Consider the following 22,974-nt stretch of genomic DNA (forward strand, 5'->3'; position numbering starts at 1 on the left):
GATGACAAATCTCTGCAAAGAAAGATGAGCAATTATTGACGCAAAATACATTAAAAAAATTATTTCTCGTAGAAATGTAATCTCCTTATCTGTTCAAGAATGGATTAAGATATTTCAATTAAACTTTCAGCGAGACATTTGGCTAAATGACAGTTATACGAATTGAATGCTTTCCTCGTAGTTTCATCTGAGCTTCACAAAAGTACAAACTGCAAACCTTGATTTCGAGAATACCACGTAAAATTGAGTCAGTTTTATATGACTATGGTGACAAAAAGTTTTAGAGTAGTATCCGGATTTCTTGTTTTTTTTAGTGTGGTTTAAAAAAACGAATCTCTTCTGAAATACCTATCCGATCCAGGCGATCGATAGCGACCGTCTCGAAGGCTCGTCTCATCATCGGGTATTCCTCCAGCACCTCATTGAAGTTGTCAACAGACAGAGAGTACAGGCGGCAGTACGTCTCGGCTCGAACACTGGCTGTTCGCCGACCCCTCGTCAATAAACAGATCTCTGAAACCACACACACACAAAAAAAAAACTGCTTACAACAAAGTAAAAACAGAACGATAGTGAGGCTGCCAAGTGCAACCCACCTCCAAAATACGAGCCGTCTGACAGCTTCATAGCCAGGGTTCCTTTTGTGATGACGCTGCAGACTCCGTGCTGGATGAAATACATTTTCTTCCCGATGGTTCCTTCTCTTATGATGTAATCGTGAGGTTGGAAAACCTCGAAGCGCAGCTTGGTTAGCATGGCGGTCACAAAGTTCGGCTCGGCATTTGCGAACAGTGGCATGGACGCCACAAGCTTGCGGCAGTTGAAGTTGACAATTTCCTGAAACAGGAAACACATTTAATACACATAAATAAACCAGTTTTTGGAAAAGTCTTACCCTGGTAATTAATCTTTATGCTTTTACACGTCATCAAATTCTATATTTATTCTTTACAGTGACTTAAGATCTGCAAATATCTATACAAAACTCAGCAAACCATTTTATTTAACTTCTCAGGATCTTTTTCACACAATGTTCCTGTTGATGATCTTCCATGTTTCTCTTCATATTGACAATCAACTGACTTAAAAAATAACTTAAACTGTGAATTTCTCATAGAAAAAAAAATCGATTGACCTATTTCCATTTTAGTTTCTTTCCTTTTTGTTTTTAAATTAAGAGTTGTTTAAAAAAGTAAGAAAGTTAAATAAATCGTATAATACTTTGCTATCGTCTCATGTTTTAACAATATAGATATTTTTAAGCATCTTTTTATTGGAAAGTTTGATTTCCCACAAATTTCTATTGACATATACATATATTTATTGGCATAGACATGGAGTAGGAAAATACTTATTTTTGTTTTTAGAATATATTTAATTAAATGAAAATACTTCCCTTATATAAAATCATATAAAAAAACTTATACACAATTGTCTTATCTTTATCTATGTTTTATTTTTATTTTCTCCTTATTTGATAGTTTTCATCTGTAAAGCATTACATAGTACACGTATTTATCTTCGAATACTTTTATTTGACCCAATATTCGATCTACACATCTTATGTGCCACATTTCAATATTATTTTATTATTGTGTTTGTTTGTAAATGTTTGTATACTTCACCTCTCGCAGCGGCTCGCTCAGTTCTCCCAGAATGCTCTCCTCGTCAAACATCTTCCCCTGGTATCTGTGTTCGTAGTAGTCGTGGATTTTCTGTCGGAAGTCGGCCGGCAACTTGTGGAAGGACATGTACTGCTCCACTTGTTTGTACTGGGGAGGGAAAAACAGTCAGGTATTTGTCGGTGAATGTAAAATTGGAGAAGATGAAAGTAAATATTCATGAACGCCCATCAGATGGTTCGGCTTTGCAAATTGAATTGAAAGCAGAACCGCGGTGTGACAGATGTTGTATGTCTAAGCACAGCAGGACGTCGTCTCCTGTGCCAGAGGACTCAGTTGTTTACCGGAACACTTTGGACCATGTTCTGAGAATGAGCGAAACAGACGGTCTTATACTCTCCAACAAGATGCTAGCCCTACAATTCTACCCCCGGAGAACATCAAGAAACCCGTCTTCAGGCTTTTGTGTGTGGAATGTTTTTAAGAAGGCTTCCACAGGTTTAGGAATAATTTAATTTATTCATGTTTACCTTTTTACCATTTTTGGCAGATCAATAAGTTTAAATGTACTTGTTTAGCCACCAGCTCTGAAAGAAAATTGTCCAAGAAATACCCCAAAAGTTATCATTGTTCAACTATTTCTAGCTGAGAGGAAGTGAAAATGTATCTCGAAATGTATCAAAAAAAGCCACATTAAAAGCTTTGAGGCCAACATTGCGTTCGAGTCATACACTTACAGATGTTTTCCTTTCAGTGCAGATGATAAAAACAATACACGACCATGTGAAAGAATCATAGTTGAATTGCAGGTCTTTGGACTGTGACAAAATGCTTGAATTCTGCGGCCAAATCTAGAGACACCTCAAGTTTATTTTGAAAGCACCTGCAGTTTGATTGACGGGTTGATCTATCGATGTATGACCCAATGATTCAATGCTGTAAGTGAAGCATGCAAACATGTCAAAAAGACTGCTCCTCTTGTGAGCATTGATTAATTCAAAATATAAATCACGTCTAAAGGCTGGTCCAAATCAATAAGTACTACTGTTGATACACAAAATAAGCCACAGTTATAGTATCTGTTTTATTGGGTTTAAATTATTATTTTCCGTGCTCTCATGGAATTGCAACATTCATAGCCTTAAAAAAATGTGGTTTTCAATTTTTATTTACAAAAATCTAATTGAATTCATTTTGAATTAAGAAAGAAAAATCAAATGGCTGGTTTTTGTGATCATTTGAATGAGAGTACTACAAATCCATATCATGGTATATATTATTGTATTAAAACTACAATTGTATTTATTTAAATATATCATTAACCTTTAACTTTCTGACAAAATTAGTCAAACTATTATTTGGTTAGAAAGATTTCCTCCATCAACATCATGGCTAATATCTGCCACAGTATTAGATAATTTATTGACAAAGTCACCAATCCTGGGATAATATAATAGCTGTGGATGACACAGAAAAAATGTTGATACCCTTGAGGCCAAATGTAAGTCTATCTTGTACCAAATCTGGCCCACAGGCCTTCAACAATCACCAGGTAGTTGGTACAAGTGAATACAATCTAATGATTCAATAATTGCTCAGACGCCCGTCGGCTGTCACCTTTAAATCTTCTATTCAATCAATACCGTCCAGAAGCCTGTCGATCCCGGATCAATACGAGCAGAACGACCGACACGGCAACAATGAGGTCGATGAGCGTCGGTTGTTAAAGTGTGACGAGCAGGATTCAGGCAAAATGAGAAGTAAATGAAGCAGTTGTTGTTGTGGTTTGTCACTCCTGTGATTGATGGAACCTGATCCTAGAACAGCTGGTCGTGTTAAGGTGACATCCCATAAACTGTTCCGGAGGAATCCCCAGGTCGGACCTAGCCAAAGTGTGGCTTGACCTCAGTATAATTTCAACTGATGATGTAGAAATAATTATGACAGCTAGTAAACTATCAGGATTTCCTTCTTTATCACTTCTATTTTCTTACTTTAAGAAACTTTATTCTCTAATATTAACTTTTATCTTCCTCTTAACTTAGTTCATAATGAATCATTACATAATATTCATTTATTTATCAAGTTTTAATTATATTTCTTGTTTCTTTTTTTTCTCAAAATAATAATTAGATGCATTTTCCTTTGACTAGTCTTCACATTAATGTTTATAATCCCCACAATCATATATATTTACATTGTTAAATAATGTATTTTTTATGTCTCCTCGAAGGGCACAATTTGGCAAGGAAGTTGCCGGTTCGATTCCAGCTTCAGGCATTTCCTTGTGGAGTTTCTATGTTCTCATGTGCGTCTGTGGTTTTATTCCAGGGAACTCCGTTTTCCTCCCACAGTCCACAAAACATACGATTGAGAACTCTTAATCGTACTTAGTTGTGTGTGCGTGTGAATGGTTGTGTTTCACTGTGTGTCCTATGACTGTCGACCTGTTGGGGGTGCCCCCCGCCTCTTGCCCAGAGTAGCTGGGACAGCCCCTCTTCAACTGCGGTAATTAGGGCTAGAAAATGAATTAATGAATGAATGAAGGAAACTTTTGTTCGTGAGTCAAATATGAAAAGAGCAAAGTCTGCATTTTTTTTTTTTAATAATTCAAAGTTTGTAGTGACGTCTCCTGAGCGGAGACTCAGGCGACGCCAGGTCTCTCCTGTGCTGAACGTGTAGGAAATAGTATGTGTGTGTCAGTGTGTGTCAGTGTGTGTCAAGTGTGTGTCAGTGTGTGTCAAGTGTGTGTGCAGAGAGAAGCTGCCAAAGAAACCCCTCCGGCCTGAAGATCATGTGACCGATCCAGGCTTTTTGTCTCATGAACATCTGCTTTTTGTCATCGCAAAGTCGGAAAACTGAGTGAACCATCCCTTGACTTCTTCTTCTTCTTCTTTCATTTTCCTCCCTCCCTTCTTACATCTCTATCTCTACTTACATTTTCCTCCTTTTAATTTTCCATTCTCACCTCCCTTTATAGCTCATTAACTTCCACTTACTCTACTTATGGTTCCATCTCCTCGATGCCACGAACTTCCTCCACATTCTCAACCACACTTTCCTTTCATATCATTTCAATATTATCTTTTTCTATCTTTTTCCTCCATTTTTCCATTCAACTCTATTTAATTGAGTTTGTGTCTTGTTTATTACTATTATATCATCACATAAACATGGGTTTAGTTTTAGTTTTAGTTTGTTTTTTTTTTGTTTGGTTGCTGTTCCTGACAAACGTCATCAATCTATTCAATTACTTTTCTTTCTTCTTTTCTACTCTTACTTCTCCTCCTTTTACTTCCCTACCTTAACCATCCTTTTTAATTGATGTATTCTTCCATCCCTTCCTTCTGTCCGTTGCGATCTCACCCTCCACCACAAACCCAGGCCCTTTGAGAGTATTAATGTGGCCCTAATGCGGTCAAAGTAAAACCATAAAATACATTAACAGGTTTTTATGGCAACCAACTAACAATTGGATTTTCTACCGTTGAAACATTCATTAGTAAGTCAACTTTAAATAACGAAAAAAATTCATTGTCTCTTGTTCTTCAAAATAAAATGTAAAATATTTTGGTAAATCGTTTTTATTGTTCATATTCAGGGTCATTAAATTATGTGAATTTAAAATGAAGTGACATTCAGTTTAAGTTTAAGGTTTTTTAATCTTATTAACGCCCTTTTTTGTTCCATCTTTCATTTTGATTTGACAGCATTACACGTTACTCTTGTTTCTTTTATTTTAAGTACTGTCCAATGATGTTCTTTAACCTTTATTCCTACTTTTTCTTTTTTTCTATCCCTGTGATCATTTCCCAATCCTTTCCTTTTGTCCTTGCCCTTCCCTTTCTCTCCTTTCTTCCCCGACTCTTCTCTATCTTATTACACTCTCTTGTATCTTTACGTCTTCCTCCTCCTCCCTTTTGCTTCCCTTCCAATCTCTTTATTTCATTTCGTCCTTTCCTCCCTCATCTCCTTTTTTTTCCCCCCTCTTTTCCCATCTTTTCTTCCTTTTGAGTTTCGTCGCTGCCTAATTTCCTCCTCCTAACTCCTCCTACGATCTGGCCATAAGACTTTTTCAATTCCCCTCCTTTTGATTCATTCAGCGAAGAAATTTGGGCTAATTCGTCTCATTACATTATGAAGCACATTCACCACAGAGCGGGGGATCAGATAGCTGTAAGTCGGAGCTGCTTTTTGTCTCCTTTCAATCCTCAGATGTGTACGGAGGGAGGAACAACTCACTGTGGGGTCTCTGGCAGAACAAAGTCTCGTTAATCAAATCGGGCTTCTGAAGAAAAGCCGGAACATTCGCTCGGAGAAAGTCGACCGGAGAAACTGACACAGTGTTGCTGATGAGAATATCAGTCGACACAAGGTTCTTTTTTTTTGTATTTTTTCCTTGTGTTCAGGTTCAGGAATCTCCCTCTGGGGTCCAGATCAATTCACTTAGTAGCTGATGAAGACTGTGGTTCTGAGGGAAGCAAAACAATTTGCATCCCCTTGTGAGTTCTGATGATGAACTCTCGCAACTCTTTCCCTTTTTCTTCTTCGAGAGCTGCTTTGCAATTTAGAATTCTCTAATGCAAAACACTCTCATTAGAATAATTAGGAATATAAGCATAAACAATGAGGTCAAATTAGAAATGAAACATCTTAACACTCCTTGTCATGTTACCAAACAACTAGGAAATTAACACAATAAAACTAAAATTAAAACATGGCAACAACCCGCAAGTATCTGGTTTTGTATTGAATTCCTTTTTTTTTCCGCAGCAAAGCTCCTGAGATAGAAGTCTGTAAACGTGAACTCCGTGATCTCAGACGGTCGAGTCACTTACAGTGTATTTTGTTGACGTAGCATCGGCAGCAAGGAGTGAACTTTCTGCAGCGACAGACTTCTATTAGCACGTCCTGCCGTCCGACACTAATCCTCTCAATGACCGAAGAGAAGGATTTTGACGTCTGCCAGGGAAATTAAACTTCTCTCTGACTCAAGCGTTTCAAGCAGACACAGTAATGTGGAGTTTAGACGGATTTATATTGGAAACTGATTCTGTCCGTATTTCTAGTTTTATTTTTGTTTTCATCCTTTTTCATTACATACGGAAGCGTAGGAGCTGCCAACGTAAAAAAAAAAAAAAAAAAAAAAAAAAAAAAAACGTTATCATGTAATTTCACAATTCAGATAATGTCATTAAGTAATACTTCAGTATCATGTTATAACATAATACTTCAGCATCATGTTATAACGTAATACTTCAGTATCATGTTATAACATAATACTTCAGCATCATGTAATAACTTAATACTTCAGTATCATATTATCACTTAATACTTTACTATCATGTAATAACATACTACTTCAGCATCATGTAATAACATAACAATTCAGTATCATGTTATAACGTAATACTTCAGTATCATATTATAACACAATACTTCAGTATCATGTTGTAACACAATACTTCAGCATCATGTTATAACATAATACTTCAGCATCATGTTATAACGTAATACTTCAGTATCATATTATAACACAATACTTCAGTATCATGTTATAACATAATACTTCAGCATCATGTTATAACGTAATACTTCAGTATCATGTTATAACATAATACTTCAGCATCATGTAATAACGTAATACTTCGGTATCATGTAATAACTTAATACTTCAGTATCATATTATCACTTAATACTTTACTATCATGTAATAACATACTACTTCAGCATCATGTAATAACATAACAATTCAGTATCATGTTATAACGTAATACTTCAGTATCATATTATAACACAATACTTCAGCATCATGTTATAACACAATACTTCAGCATCATGTTATAACACAATACTTCAGTATCATGTTATAATGTAATACTTGACTATCATTTAATAACATAATACTTCACTATCATGTAATAACTTAATACTTCAGTATCATATTATAACGTAATACTTTGGTATCATGTAATAACGTTATACTTCAGTATCATGTTCATTACATGATACATAATATTATTAATCTTACATGATACTGAAAATATTACGTTGTAACATTATACTGTAGTATTAAGTTATCTCATGATAGTGAAGTATTACGTTACAACATAATACTGAATTAGTATGTTATTACATGATAGTGAAGTATTAAGTGATAACATGATACCGAAGTATTACGTTATTACATGATAGTGAAGTATTATGTTATTACATGATGCTGAAGTATTATTTCATTACATGATGATAAAGTAATACGTTATTACATGATAGTGAAGTATTCTGTTATTACATGATACCGAAGTATGGGACTGGGAATATAAAACTTAACATGTATGTCTTAAAGTATTCATTTTTTTTCTTCTAAATTTAATAAATAAATAATTGTTAAAGTAAAATTCGTCCAATTTATTTACTTTTTTATGCCATTTTCTTATTACAGACAGTCTAATTTTTCACTTTAGTGCAGATGATGTAATAGTGTTTTTGTGAGCCCTCTGTCTTTATAATTGCAAAGTGAGAAAATAAAAAAATATAAATGGTTGGAATTGTCTCTTTCCTGAGGTGCAACATTGTAAGTATGTTGGTGTGGGAGGAGGTCGTGAGGAGGTCACGAGGAGTCACGACTAAAAGGTCGAGCTACGTTTTTTATCCACAATTTGGATCACGAGCCACAAGAGAACTGAAGCAACAGGTGAAAACCCGGACCTCTTTTCTCTTACACGGCTGCCCCTGCGACCTGACCATAAATCCAATATCTGTAACTTTCCCTTGTCTTTGTCTTGAATATGTTTTCTGTTGTTACAATCGTCACAGAAACACGCAGACAGACAGAATCACACTTCATCCAAAGTGAAGGCCCACACCTGGAGAACAAAAGACGCCGGGGCGTGTGAAAAAAAAACCCCCATGCAGTAGCAGGAAGGACTTCATCCTCCAATGAGACCTTCTTCTCTCCATCTCCCATCAGATCCCCCTCCCCCCTCCGTTTGCTCCCTGTAGCAGCGGGTTAGCTATAGCATCTCTCAAGGACAGATAGAGGGAAAGGAGAGCGAGGGAGGAGGGAGGGATGGTGGAAAACGGCGCAGAGAAATCCGACGAAGGTAGGGGAGACGAGGGAAAGGAGGCGAGACATTAGGAGAGTGATCCGGGGCGAGAGAGAGAGAGAGACGCCATCGTTGCTGACGTCATTGGATGACATTGGCAGGACACACAGGTCTGCTGCCTCATCAATTCTCCCGCCGCCCGAGGGGACATCACATCTCCAACCCTCCCTCTCTCTCTCTCTTTCTCTTCATGCCTTGTTTCTCCACCTCTTTTCCACATCACCTCCCTCCATCCACCGCTGGCGACGTGGCCCTACCTGGCCGTACACACCCGTGGCGTGTGATTGGCTGCCGCCAGGCGGCAACGCTCCTCAGACTCTGCTTGGAAACAAGAGGCTGCACTGTTGCCATCGCGAAGGCCGGCGAGCTGAGCTCATCCTGCCGAACCACCGTCATTAAAGCCTTGCTTTCACAGCTCCTGATCAATTAGAAAAGGCTCGTGCGACGCCGAACTCGAAGATGTTTCAACTTCCAAACGCCGGCTCATTAAGTGTATTGACCTGCGATAACGCTCCATTACCGGCGAATTACGACAAATTACCTTCAGCGCCTCCCGAAATATCAAATGTCAGACGGAGAAGTACTTTCCGCTTGACCTTATTTTCAGTTTTTGTGTTTGGAAAATGAACTTTTGAGGGCTTTTGTGAGATTATCTGGAGCACAAAACATGTGCTCATTATTCCAAAATGACTGAAAAAAATTGAAAAAGGTGTATTTCCTGACGGTGAGAGTGACTGGCTTATTTATTTGTTGGTGCCTTCATTTTTAATTTGAGCCTAAATCTGGCTATTATATTGGAAAAGAAGCACAAAAATATCCCGTCTTAATTTAACACTTTTAATAATGTGAAAACCCAACTCTCCTGACTCACTCACATGTTTTAAATGTTGACAATTTATTCTCCAAGCTGGAGTCATTACTTTATAAAGTGCTCTCCCGTCTGAAATCTCGGCGAATGAGAGGTTACGAGAGCAGAGTACATTACGATGTAATAATCACTCCTCCTCCAGCCAGCTGTAATCACGCCCTGCTTTGTTTATACAACAAGTCCCTTGGAGGGCGAGACGTCCGGGATTGATGACGTGCGGTGACAAACCTCAATGATGGTAGTGATGATATAGTGGTTGGAAGTACTGTTACACAAGAAAATCCTTCCTTCTTTTTTTTACAATTAAATTAACTGTTTTGGTTGTAGTATTAAATCTTCGTATGATAACAATGTTTGACATAATCTAACTTTAACTTGTGTTTAACGTGTTAGTAAACCTAAGTATAATTTACTTTTGGAATGATTTTAAATGTATATAATCGTACACAAGTATCTTGAAAGGCGTTGTTTTATTTTGTTTGTTTTTTTTCAATTATATAGTATGTATATATATATATAATCATATATAAATATACATTTATATGTATGTATATAAAGTTAAAATTTGAGAAAATCTTTGAGGAACTCCCCAAGGGATCAACACACTTTATATTAATCTATTTATCACAGTTTCGATGAAATAGTTAACATTTAAAGTTCAATTAAACTGAATGTTGTTGTATATTTATTGAAAGTCATTCAGTGTATGATGCTTTTTAAGGTGTATTTTCTCAACGAAGGTGTTGAAGGTGGGATGGAAAAAGAGAGACGGTCCTCACCTTCTCCTGGTACTGTCTTCTCGAAGAGTCCAGGGACTGGATGAGGGCGGTGGCGTGGCCGATGAAGACGGCGTAGCACGTGGCCCCGACAATCATGCTCAACATGGTCAGCCAGATGTCGGACAAACTTTCGGGGGCCTGGCGACCGTACCCGATGCACAGCATGTGGCTCATGGCCTTGAACACGGCGAAGGAGTAGAGCTCGGACCAGGTGTCGTTCTGAGGAGACAGGAAACGAGGGAGACGTGAACCGGGATTCGGACGGAACCAGGAGAACGGCTTAAGGGACGGCCGGGTCATAGACGAGCACTTATACAAATGAGAGCTCCAGGGACACGAACCCATCAGGGAGCCGGAGGGAGGGAATGGAAACAACGTCGAGCGAATCCTCTGCAGCCCAATCAGCTGAGATGACAAGGTGTGGGGTTTATTTCCTCAGAGAGAAATTAAATGGAGGGTCATTATTGTGCTTCTCTTCACTGTGACTCGCTGCTCCTCCGTGAGAACAGAACCAATGATGTCCGACAAGAACAATTTGTCTGCTGCGAAGTCAGTAAAGTGGGTCCGAGATTCATTATTTATGGCTTCATTATTTTAAGGTTGATCGTTTGCTTTCATTCAACTTCACGCTCAGCTTTTTTTTTACTCAACATCATTTTCAATACGTATCAATACTAATGCAACGCTTTTAAAATGTATTTATTTACTCTATATATTTATACTCACTGCGTTCATGTATATGTTTTGCTGAATATATTTTTATGACGATACAAATTCACAGAGTTTTTTTTTAATTTTGTTTATCTTTTTAGTTTTATCATATATTTCCATTTTTTTTCTACAAAGTTTAATTCATTTATTTCAGTTCCAATCTATAAAGACCAGCTTTTTTTTCTCTTTCATTTTAAAGAAAGAATTATAGTATACTAACTATATTGTATTATAATATATTATATTGTATTGCATTCTATTTTATTATATTATATTATATTATATTATATTATATTATATTATATTATATTATATTGTATTGTATTGTATTGTATTATATTATATTATATTATATTATATTATATTATATTATTTTATGTTACGTTACGTTACGTTACGTTACGTTACGCTACGTTACGTTACGTTACGTTACGTTACGTTACGTTACGTTACGTTACGTTACGTTACGTTACGTTACGTTACGTTACGTTACGTTACGTTACGTTACGCTACGTTACGTTACGTTACGTTACGTTACGTTACGTTACGTTACGTTACGTTACGTTACGTTACGTTACGTTACGTTACGTTACGTTACGTTACGTTATTTTAATGTCATGTCATATTATGTTATATCAAACTATTAAATTTGGTTAATTTTTATATATTTTAACTATTTCTTATTTACTTTTTTATTTTGATTTGTGTCACATATTGTTGAACAGTTCCCCTATCTAAACAAAAATAATAATAACTAATTGTTATTGTTATTATTAATAATGTTTTTTTTATTATAATAGAATCGATCTAAAAGTATAGTTTAAAACAAAAACAAAACATCAAATCAGGGATATTTTTAATTCACTTACATTAAATACTACTTTACTAGTACTTGGATGGAAACTTTTAGCCGGTAAAGCAACCTGTCACTCAAGATTGAATTCTCAATTTAATAATTCATGATAATTAAAACCAGAAATATCGTTTTTTAAACAATCAATTCAAAATAAACCACACTATAAAACTCGATTTTTAAAATATAACAGTAATAAAACAAGTGAAATCAGGCATTTAATTAACAAAATTGAATAAAAGTAGAGTAATACCACATGATATTCATAGTTCAACCATTAGTTTCCGTCTTTTTTTTATTTCTTTTTTTTGCCAACCAAGTGTCTTTTAATTTGAACTAGAATTATTACAGAACAAACCAATAAATGTGGCGTAACTTCACACTTCAGTTATTTATTATACCTAATTATTTTACCTCCTGTATCAGAAAAATAAACATCTTATAATGCTTTCCTTCACCTGCGGGGACATGTATATGAATCGACATGTGAATTAAACAACAGATGTAAACACTCGTCAGCAGTAAACAAACAACTATTTATACGGGCGAAGAACAACATTACACCGCTCCACCGTGCTGCCGCTCGCTAAATAAATATAGCTCCACCAAGTGGGCTGAGGCTAAATAGTGTATGTGAGAGAAACAGTGGAGTGAAACAGGTTGAATAATAGATGAAGGATGAGCACTTTGATTCTGAAATAGCACAGGAGAAAGAGAGAGAGAGAGAGAGAGAGAGAGAGAGAGAGAGAGAGAGAGAAAGAAGGGGAGACAAACTTTGCCTCCTCGTAAGTCTCGGCGTCCGCCCTGAGAGAGTTCAGCTCCAGAGCGTCTTTAATGGTGATCAACATTTCCATTAGTTGCATATGTTTGATGTCAGCGCGGACGCGAGAGTGTTTCCGCTGAAATGTAAGAGAGAAGCTCGATGTTTGAAAATGTTTGTGGCTCCGGGCCAACGTGAAGTTAGATAAATCAGATTTAAGCAAACTACTGCCCCGGGGCCAAATGCGGCCGTTTGACATTTTTTGTACGGCCCCCCTTATAACCTTGGACTTTGGGAGGTCCAGGACTAAGACACATCCAGTGTCCATCAGAGGTCACGAGGTGGAGATAGTTGACAACTATAAGCAACTCGTAAACTGGTCCTGCAACACAGACCATGTGTATAAGAAAGTTCATCCGTCTGTGATGATATAACATATATATGTAAAATCATAATAATTTGTTTTGTTTTATATATGAATAGATGCATATAATATGACATAATAAAGAAAGAAAGCTTATATTTTAGATTATTTTTATTTATTTATTATTTTCAACTTTTTTATCTTGTTACTTAATTATTCATTTATTTAACCCCTTGATAGCTCAGGGTCAAGGTGACCCAAAAGCCCCCCCAAAAAAAGGTATTTGTTTAATCGCTTGTGGTTTTCTTTTGGGTCAAAGTAGACGACCTCCACCACTGCATATTTAATTCTGGAAACCAGGGAGGTTGTTCACTTTGACCCTGAGACAACACAAGGGATACCACAAACACATTTTGTTTTCTGGGCCTCCGGGTCACCTTGACCCAGAGATAACACAAGGGATACCACAGACCCATTTGTTTTCTGGCCTCAGGGTCATCTTGACCCAGGGATACCACAGACCCATTTGTTTTCTGGCCTCAGGGTCATCTTGACCCAGGGATACCACAGACCCATTTGTTTTCTGGCCTCCGGGTCATCTTGACCCTGTTATAACACAAGGGATACCACAAACACATTTTGTTTTCTGGGCCTCCGGGTCACCTTGACCCAGAGATAACACAAGGGATACCACAGACCCATTTGTTTTCTGGCCTCAGGGTCATCTTGACCCAGGGATACCACAGACCCATTTGTTTTCTGGCCTCAGGGTCATCTTGACCCAGGGATACCACAGACCCATTTGTTATCTGGCCTCCGGGTCATCTTGACCCTGTTATAACACAAGGGATACCACAAACACATCTGTTTTCTGGCCTCAGGGTCACCTTGACCCAGAGATACCACAAACACATCTGTTTTCTGGCCTCAGGGTCACCTTGACCCAGAGATACCACAAACACATTTGTTTTCTGGCCTCCGGGTCATCTTTACCCTGAGATAACGCAAGGGATACCAAAAAAATGTTTTTTTTCCGGCCTCAGGGTCATTTTGACCCAGGGATACCACAAACACATTTGTTTTCTGGCCTCCAGGTCACCTTGACCCTGAGATAACACAAGGGATACCACAAACACATTTGTTTTCTGGCCTCCAGGTCACCTTGACCCAGAGATAACACAAGGGATACACAAACACATTTGTTTTCTGACCTCCAGGTAACCTTGACACCGAGATAACCCAAGGGATACCACAAAAACGTTTGTTTTCGGGCCTCAGGGTCGTCTTGACCCTAAGATAAACCCAAGAGATACCACAAACACATTTGTTTTCTGTCCTCCGGGGTCACCTTGACCCAGAGATAACACAAAGGTAAAGTATCTCTTCAAATAAGGGACATTTTTGGTTCCCTTCTGTTTTTTTCTTTTAACAGCCTACCACCAGGGTCAAAGGTCATCATTTGCCCCCTCATGAATGGTAATAACTGGTGTAATAGATGTAAGGTCTTCTATAGAGTCATGTGACGCAGACATGTAAGTCATGGTTGTAGGTTCGGTTCCATGAGGAGGATAATGGAAGTTGAACACGTGACCAGGTGCAATAAAGAGGTGCGACAGGTAAACACTCCAGTGGCTTATCAGAGTTCTCAGTGTGTTTGTGTTGTTGTGCTGCAGCGACAGAGATCTCCATATCACGCCGGCGCTGCTCGCTGTTTGTTCAGGCGCCGCCGCCGATCTAAAGCCTCGCTAAAGTTCAATATTTGTCCCATTAGTAGGCCGGGGCTGTGATCTCGCTTGTGTTTTTTTTTCTCCCGTCAAGTCACGGAGAGTGACGTCACTTTCTCGCGCCTGCTGACTTTGGCGCAGAATGCAGGGGTCACTGAGTTCAGCAGCAGTGAAGGGGTTCAGGTACAACTCAGGGATTTCATGAGGTGGTAATTATTCAAGTTTAATAATGAGGGTGCAGCTGAAGTATGGAATATATCGGTGCCATCAGATGATTGAACGGTTGAATTAAACATTTAACAGGTTGAAACTTTAATTTATTTTTAATTAGGTGTTGTTGTTTTTTAAGCATTATATTTGTTTTATTAAATCATTGAATTCAATAATTTGTAAATTAAAAAAATAATAATAATAATGGATTTTTTTTAATTATTTTTTTTAACAATTATGTTGTTTTTTTTATATAGACATAGTTTTGTATTCTTATTCCAATATTTAGGTTTTATTTGTGTTGCTTTTTTTTCATTGAATATTCAATAATTTATATATTGAACAATTACATTTTTTAAATATTTTTTGTAATAATTTGTTTGAAGAATTAGTTTTCTATTTTATGATTAAGTTTGGGTTTTTTTAGAAATATTTTTACATCTAATTCAGATATTTCGTTTTTTAATTGTGTGATTTTTTTTTAACATTTTTCTTTTTTTATTGAATAATTTCATCAATAATTTGTTTGTAGAATTATTATTTTTTTATCATTAAGTTGTTGTTTTTTTAGACATAGCTTTAATTCTAATTCCAATATTTCTGTCTTTAATTCTGTTTTTTTAAGAATTTTGTTTGTCTTAATTGAATAATTAAATTAAATAATTTGGATATTGAACAATACAATTTTTATTAAATCATTTAATCAATCATTTGTTTGTAGAATTTGTTTTCTTTGTTTTTATAATTAAGTTTGGGGGTTTTTTTTATACATAGTTTTAATTATAATTCCAATAATTAGCTTTTCAGTTATGTTGTTTTTTTAGAAAGCATTTTGTTTTTGTTTTTATTGAATAATTTCATCAATAATTTGTTTGTAGATTTTTTTTATGATTAAGTTTGTTTTTTTAGACATAGTTCTAATTTTTTTTAAGCATTTAGTTTGTCTTTATTGAATAATTAAATTTAATAATTTGTATATTGAAAAAAATAAATGTTATTGAATAATTTAATCAATCATTTGTTTGTAGAATTTGTTTAAATTTTTTATGATAAAGTTAAGTTTTTTTTTTGTTTGTTTTTTTAGACATAGTTTTATATTCTAATTCTAATAATAAGCTTTTCAGTTATCTTGGGTTTGTTTTTTTTTAAAGCATTTTGTTTGTTTTATTTAATGTGTTTATGGAATTTGTTATCGTTTTTCAACAATTGAGTTTTGTTATGTATTTTTCGTTTTTAAAATTCAATATTGTTTCATATGTAGCCTTTTAAATTCAGTATAAATGTTTCTACAATAAATTTGCCAAATTTATTTTCAAAATAACTGGAATTAGCATATTCTAACCCTATGTGTAAAATCATTATTATTACTATTACCCCCAAAAAAAGATTCCTATAAACGAAATTCAAATTTTCACCATTTGAAACACTTTAATTCAAGCATCCAAACATTGATAAACGCACTGATATCTTATAAGCATCAACAATAATCGCCTCTTAAATCAACATTTTACATTTCCCTGATTTCTTTGTCGCTGTAAAGCCTCTGTATTGCGCAATGTTGACACTTTTTCTCGTGCTGAGTCTTCAGAGAGTAAATTACATGTTGTTAAGCGATTCGGGCGAAGCTCCTGCTGACTGATGACATGAAAGAGGCTCTGGGTTTATATGCAAACACTCCTGCACAGGTTGAAACACACACTCGGGTGTAATGACAGGGTTGAAACTCTACACTGGGTGCTACTCTCCTGCTACTATGGCAGAACCACATCGTGACTCGGATCTTCTTTGTGTGACTCAAATCTAAAAGAAAAACCGGCGACGGAAATAAAACTTCCTGACGTGTTCCACCAATTACTGGTCAGGAGATGTCATCTGGAGTTAAGTTCTGAACGCCTCTGGGCTCCAATAGCAGCCACCGCGGGGGGGCAGCTTTGACGGACAGCTCTGTTGTAGAACAGTGGTGGGGTTGCAAGTTGTCAGCCACTCAATGGGGGGGCGCGGGGGGGCAGGGTCAGGTGGTACTGGGTCCCTGCACCATCTAGAATGATGGCTCTTCTGGCACCAGACGAAGCTTTAGGAACTCAGATTTGAACATTTTCTCAGACTGATATTGAGAAAAAACGTTTTTTTTTTATAATTATCTCTTTGTGTTGTCTCTGGGTCAAGGTTAACGACCTCCCTGTCTTCCAGAAATACATATGCAAATGTTTGTTTTCGGGCCTTCGGGTCACCTTGACCCTGAGTTAACAAGTAGATTAAAAGGCTAAAAATATTATATTTTAACTGATTAGAATTAGAATAACAATACATATAATATGACATAATATACAAGGAAAGCTTATGTTTTAGTTTATTTTTATTTATTTATTATTTTCAACTTTTTATATCTTGTTACTTAATTATTGATTTATTTAACCCTTGTGTTGTCTCTGGGTCAAGGTGACCCGAAGGCCCAAAAACAAAGGTGAACGACCTCCACCACTGCATATGCATTTCTGTAAGCCAGGGAGGTCGTTCACCTTGACCCAGAGGCAACACAAGGGATACCACAAACACATTTGTTTTCGGGCCACTGGGTCACCTTGACCCAGAGATAACACAGGGGTTAAAAAAGATTCTCCAAATCGGTGAAATAATACAATGATATCTACTCTAATCCAATTTTAATTAACCAAAAAAAAAGAGAACTTGTTGTTGTCCAACTATGTCTATTTGCTGATCCATTTCCAGCTCTATTTGAGCGTCTCATTTTGCTGTACGGGGACGTGTGAATAAATCAAACGCCCCCTCATGGAAACGTAAATCAGCACTTATGCTGGTTATGTCATCACCGGGTTGTTGTTGTTTTCAGAGTTTTTAGTCCGTAGAACATGTTCAACAATGAATCCTCACGTGAAAATCATGTTGTTCATTATTTATCGTTTTAAATCATTAAACTTTAATCGTGATTATGTATGTTTATCTGTCATCGGTCATACTTACCCTGACTAAATACATGTTTAACCATGTAATAAGGGGCAATACGATTAATAATTAACTATTAATACACAAGGAGGGTTATGTTTTATTTAAGATGAACATGATAATATGAAATTCATGCTTCTTTAAACTGTGTAGCCACTGTTAGCGTCTTTATTTATTAGAAGAACTGATACAGTACCTTAATGGTTGAAATAAATATCTATAGAGTTGATATCTAAGTTTTTGTTTTATGTTACTATTACGTGAACAATTCTTATTTTATTGTTTTCTCAATAAAGCTGCACGCTTAGCTTCCTTGTTAGCATCCATAAATCTGCACGCTTAGCTTCCTTGTTAGCATCCATAAATCTGCACGCTTCGCTTCCTTTTTAGCATCCATAAATCTGCACACTTAGCTTCCTTGTTAGCATCCATAGAGCTGCACACTTAGCTTCCTTGTTAGCATCCATAAAGCTGCACACTTAGCTTCCTTGTTAGCATCCATAAATCTGCACACTTAGCTTCCTTGTTAGCATCCATAGAGCTGCACACTTAGCTTCCTTGTTAGCATCCATAATGCTGCACACTTAGCTTCCTTGTTAGCATCCATAAAGCTGCACACTTAGCTTCCTTGTTAGCATCCATAAAGCTGCACACTTAGCTTCCTTGTTAGCATCCATAAAGCTGCATGCTTCGCTTCCTTTTTAGCATCCATAAAGCTGCACACTTAGCTTCCTAGTTAGCATCCATAGAGCTGCATGCTTAGCTTCCTTGTTAGCATCCATAAAGATACATGCTTAGCTTCCTTGTTAGCATCCATACAGCTGCACACTTAGCTTCCTTGTTAGCATCCATACAGCTGCTATCTTAGCAGCTAAGATGCTAGTTTTGATGCTAGATTTTCATGTTCACTGCCTTTTAAACAAACAAGATATTGTTTAATATGTGTTTAGACACGTTTTCGTTGTTATTTTAATGATTTTAATACAAACAAAAATCTAAATCACAAGATTAGCATTTAGAAAAGACTCTTATTGTTGTTGACCCAGCAGTGGAGAAGAAAATCTAGTTTTTGTATTTACATTTTAATTAAGGCAACAACTATTCACTGACATTCCGGGTAATCAGTGGTTTTTCCTTTTTCCAGCGGGTGACTTTAAATTGGTCGGTGGGCGACCCTTTAATATAGACCGGCATCCTGTTGAGCGCTCACCCTGCCCACTGACCCAATTTTCTCCACAACTAGCTCCATTTCAGGAGAAGGAAAAAAAAAGAAAAAAAAGGTAGAAAATGGAGGTGTGGAGTCTGTGCTGCGCATGAGAAATCTCAACGTAATGAAAAAAATATTTTAAAAGCCCAATTTAAATTAAACTTACAGTGAATGAATCATGTGATACTTGAGGAGTAGAAATAAATTGCTTTATTTCCTTATAAAGGAAGATGTTTTGAGTGTTTTAGGTTAATATGTTTTTATATTCTAAGTCAAATAAAGCTTAATTGGGCGTTAAAAGAACTTAGTAGTCCATAGACATCAGGTCCAGAGCCGCCTCGCTAACAGGTTCTCATGAATCAGGCGCGAGGGAGTCAATATTTATCCCCTACAGCACATTAACTTGTTGAACTCAAATTACATTTGTCAAAAAAAAGCGGCTGCCAAGTCGGAAACACTTCAACTCTGAGATTTACACACGCTAGATGGCTGAGCCGGACGGCGGCGGGTAGCTGAGCCCGGTCTCTATTAAAAAAAAAAAAGCCCATTTTGGACTCACGCCTGGTTCATGGTGGGTTCTCTCGGGCTCGGACGGAACTATAAACAAGCGGCTTTTATCTCGCTGAGAGAAAACATGGCAACAAAGAGCCCCTATCTCTCTTTTTACTCCCTTTTATCTCCCCGGTCGTCACCCCCGCACTGGATGGGGAGGAGGCCTTCATCTTCTCAGCAGATACTCTCAATCCAAGTGTTTAAACCATAATGATCACACGACATGTTGTCAATTGAACTTTAATTGTGATTAATGGAGCATGTTTTGTTGCGGATGTTTGTGCTGGTTTTTTAACTTCATCTTAATTTGGTCCTACTGTGATCAAAGTGTCTTTTCCAGCTTACTTATCATTTAGTTTTTTATTTCAACCCCCAAAAATGTTCACTTTTTATCATTTCTTGGTCTGTTTTTTGTAGTTCTGTCCCATTTATCATAGCATCCATAGAGCTGCTAACGTAGCAGCTAAGATGCTAGTTTTTATGCTTTGTCCCCAGACTCCTGTCCAGTTAAAATGTGTGAAATCCTGTTAAAAATGATCCTTTTAAACATCTCTCATAATAAACCTGATTTCATCAATTATGTATCTTGTGAAAACTCTTTTTAAAGTGACAAATGGCTGCTTCCTATCCACGTTAATTGAAGTAATGACGGCATTAATTGGTTTCATTAATACACACTTCCTCTAACTCGAGCGCTGTTAGAGAATCGTTTCCAACTTTAAAAATAAAAAAACACTTTGAACTGACACGTACCTCCATTTTGTTGAGGGACACCCAACAGTCTGAGGGGAAGTCCTGCAGCATCGGAACCAGGAACTGTAGGCAGCCGTCCCAGTGGCACAGCAGCAGCATCATGCCGATCAGGTTAAAGATCCGCATCACCGCACTGGCAAGGTCATAGGTCATGTGGAAGATCTGAGGAAACAAGTGCATTAAAGCGGAGTTTTGATGCTACATTTTTAGCTATTTACAACAAAAAACTCAATGTTATTCAATTGGTATGGCTCTATAGATGTGACCAAATCAAAGCTCATCATGTATTGTAGAAATAACCTTGACCGGGATGACCTCCCAACACTAGATGGCAGTATTGATTGAAGGCATTATGTTTTGTGAAGAAAATTAAGCATATATAATACAATTTAATGTATATTTAAATCTGTTTTTTTATCCCTTTACATCAAAATATTAAAAAATAAAATTATTTTGCACGAACATAAGACTGTCCAGTGATTAATGACATAGTTGGTTTCTGTCACTCATTAAACAAACACAGCAGGAACAGGCGAGACATTTGTTCCACAGGGACAGTGGACATCCATCAGAACGCTGACACACTCAAGAAGCTATCACGCAAGCCCGCGGACACACAGATATGTTACCAGCGCGGACACATACACCAACGCGGAGTGACGGACGGGAAGCCGCGGCGATCCTTAACGACTGAGAGTCCACGTCGTCTCACATATCAATCACCTTCAGTCTGACACGTACTTTGTCTGCTCGTCCGTCACCTGACTGATCACTGCTGACAGCTGCTTCCTGGCTAATCTCCAGTCAAACTATGCAAACAATTACATTTGTGTTCCTGGATCTGAATGGATTCTTGGTGGGCAATTACCTTTTCTCAGGGGGCCACATTTGATATATATATATTTATTTATTATATTTGTTGTGTTTTATTTCAACTTATATATACTTTTTGAGGGGCCACAAATACTCAAGTAAATGAAAAAAGCGAAGGACAAAAGTCCTTTAAAAAAAAGCCTATAATAGAAATAAAAACCAAATCAAATTTTTACTTTCGACATGATCTTTGACCTCATGAGGGCCACATTTATATAGTCAAAGGGCTGGATGTGGCCCCCCCAGGCCTCACTTTCAAGGTCACAGTCGAGTGATTTTTGGACATGAACCTTGCGAATGCCTCTTTAGCATTGACAGGGTGGACATTGTCACTTTTTATCAGTCAGAAACAGTTGATCAGTTCATCTTAAAGGAGATGGAGGGAGCTGCGGTGTGAAGTCCAGCACCATGGACAGCTCCGTGACCGGTTGGAACTATAAATAAACCGGTGTCAGCGGTGGTCCTGGTCGCCTGTGTGACTGTCTCGCTCTACGCCGCATCTCTGGTCTCACTCTTTATCCATGCCAAGTAGCCATTTCACGTCATGCACCACTGTCTCTGTGAGTGTGTGGCATCATATCTTCAGAAAATCCAATTATCCAAAGGTCAAGTGAGCAGTCAAGCCCCCGCTGTGGCGCTCACCACTGCATAATGCCAACACTATGCTCTGCCCTGGCACAGACCACAAGTCCAGGGAACTTTTTGACATCCCTGACCCTGGGACAGCGACCCTCAACAAGTTCACCCATTACGGTGTTAATAAAGTTTTCTCATGTCTCTAAAAAAAAAGTCAATGGGAAGCAATGCAAGCCTGGTTCTCTAAAGGTTTCTGCCTGAATCATACACTGCCTTGGGTTTTGTCCTGTGTCAAACTCAACCACACCAGGGGCCACAATGTTCCGACAATTATGGTTGAGGGACTTAATGTATATTGTAAGAAAATTGTCCTTTCAGTCTTGGATGCTTGATAAACTATCTTTGTGTTCGTCATCCCTTACCAAAGTACAATCAAAATCCAGTTCTGTATAGTTGTTGAAACTGATAAACACTCTGAGATAATGGTTATATCTTAAACACTTGCAATTGTTATGGGTCATAAACAATGAACTTTGATCATCTTAGATATTGGCCCAATCGTCCTGTGGACCACAAAAAAAGGACTTGGCATACTAGAGTTGGCCCCCTGGCCTTGAGTTTGGTGTGGTGTGGTGTAAACTGAATGTAGGTCATTGTGATTGGCGAGACCTGATCATGAGTTTTTTTTAGTTTTATTTCAGTTTAAGGACTCTGTTTGCAAACTGCCAATTTCCAACACTGATTTCGCCACTAATACCTTTGTCGGGACATCGTTCAGTAACCATAAGACACCTAGTTAACAAATTTAATAAAGAATCTAACATAAGTTTTGTTTTAAATTAGCGATTAACTGTCAATAATATTTTTTCAAGAGAGAAATATTGTGTTATACTTTTTATGGATTCAAATCTTTTGAGTAAACCCAGGATGATTAATCAACCCTAACGTCAGACACAGTTAGTAACAGTTTAATCTTTACTAGATCATAAAGGTTATAATAGCATAAAAGTTATTAGACAAGATTTCATCTTTTCCTAACTCCACATGAATCT

At 37.1% G+C, this 22,974-nt stretch overlaps 1 protein-coding gene across 1 annotated transcript in view; it reads right to left on the minus strand.

Annotated features, from left to right (window-relative positions):
* LOC148063706 (potassium/sodium hyperpolarization-activated cyclic nucleotide-gated channel 2) overlaps window positions 1–22,974 on the minus strand; it is a 35,131-nt gene that overhangs the window by 5,844 nt on the left and 6,313 nt on the right. Inside the window, exons 3-7 of the mRNA XM_087811910.1 lie at window positions 20,474–20,635; window positions 10,376–10,594; window positions 1,626–1,772; window positions 597–837; window positions 349–513 (exon numbers count right to left, since the gene is read on the minus strand). Of these exons, the coding sequence (XP_087668036.1) occupies window positions 349–513; window positions 597–837; window positions 1,626–1,772; window positions 10,376–10,594; window positions 20,474–20,635 (934 nt within the window). The remainder of the gene's footprint in view (window positions 1–348; window positions 514–596; window positions 838–1,625; window positions 1,773–10,375; window positions 10,595–20,473; window positions 20,636–22,974) is intronic.

Source organism: Callionymus lyra, chromosome 16, assembly GCF_982586985.1.
Source record: "Callionymus lyra chromosome 16, fCalLyr1.hap1.1, whole genome shotgun sequence".
NCBI classification, from domain to species: Eukaryota; Metazoa; Chordata; class Actinopteri; order Syngnathiformes; family Callionymidae; genus Callionymus; species Callionymus lyra.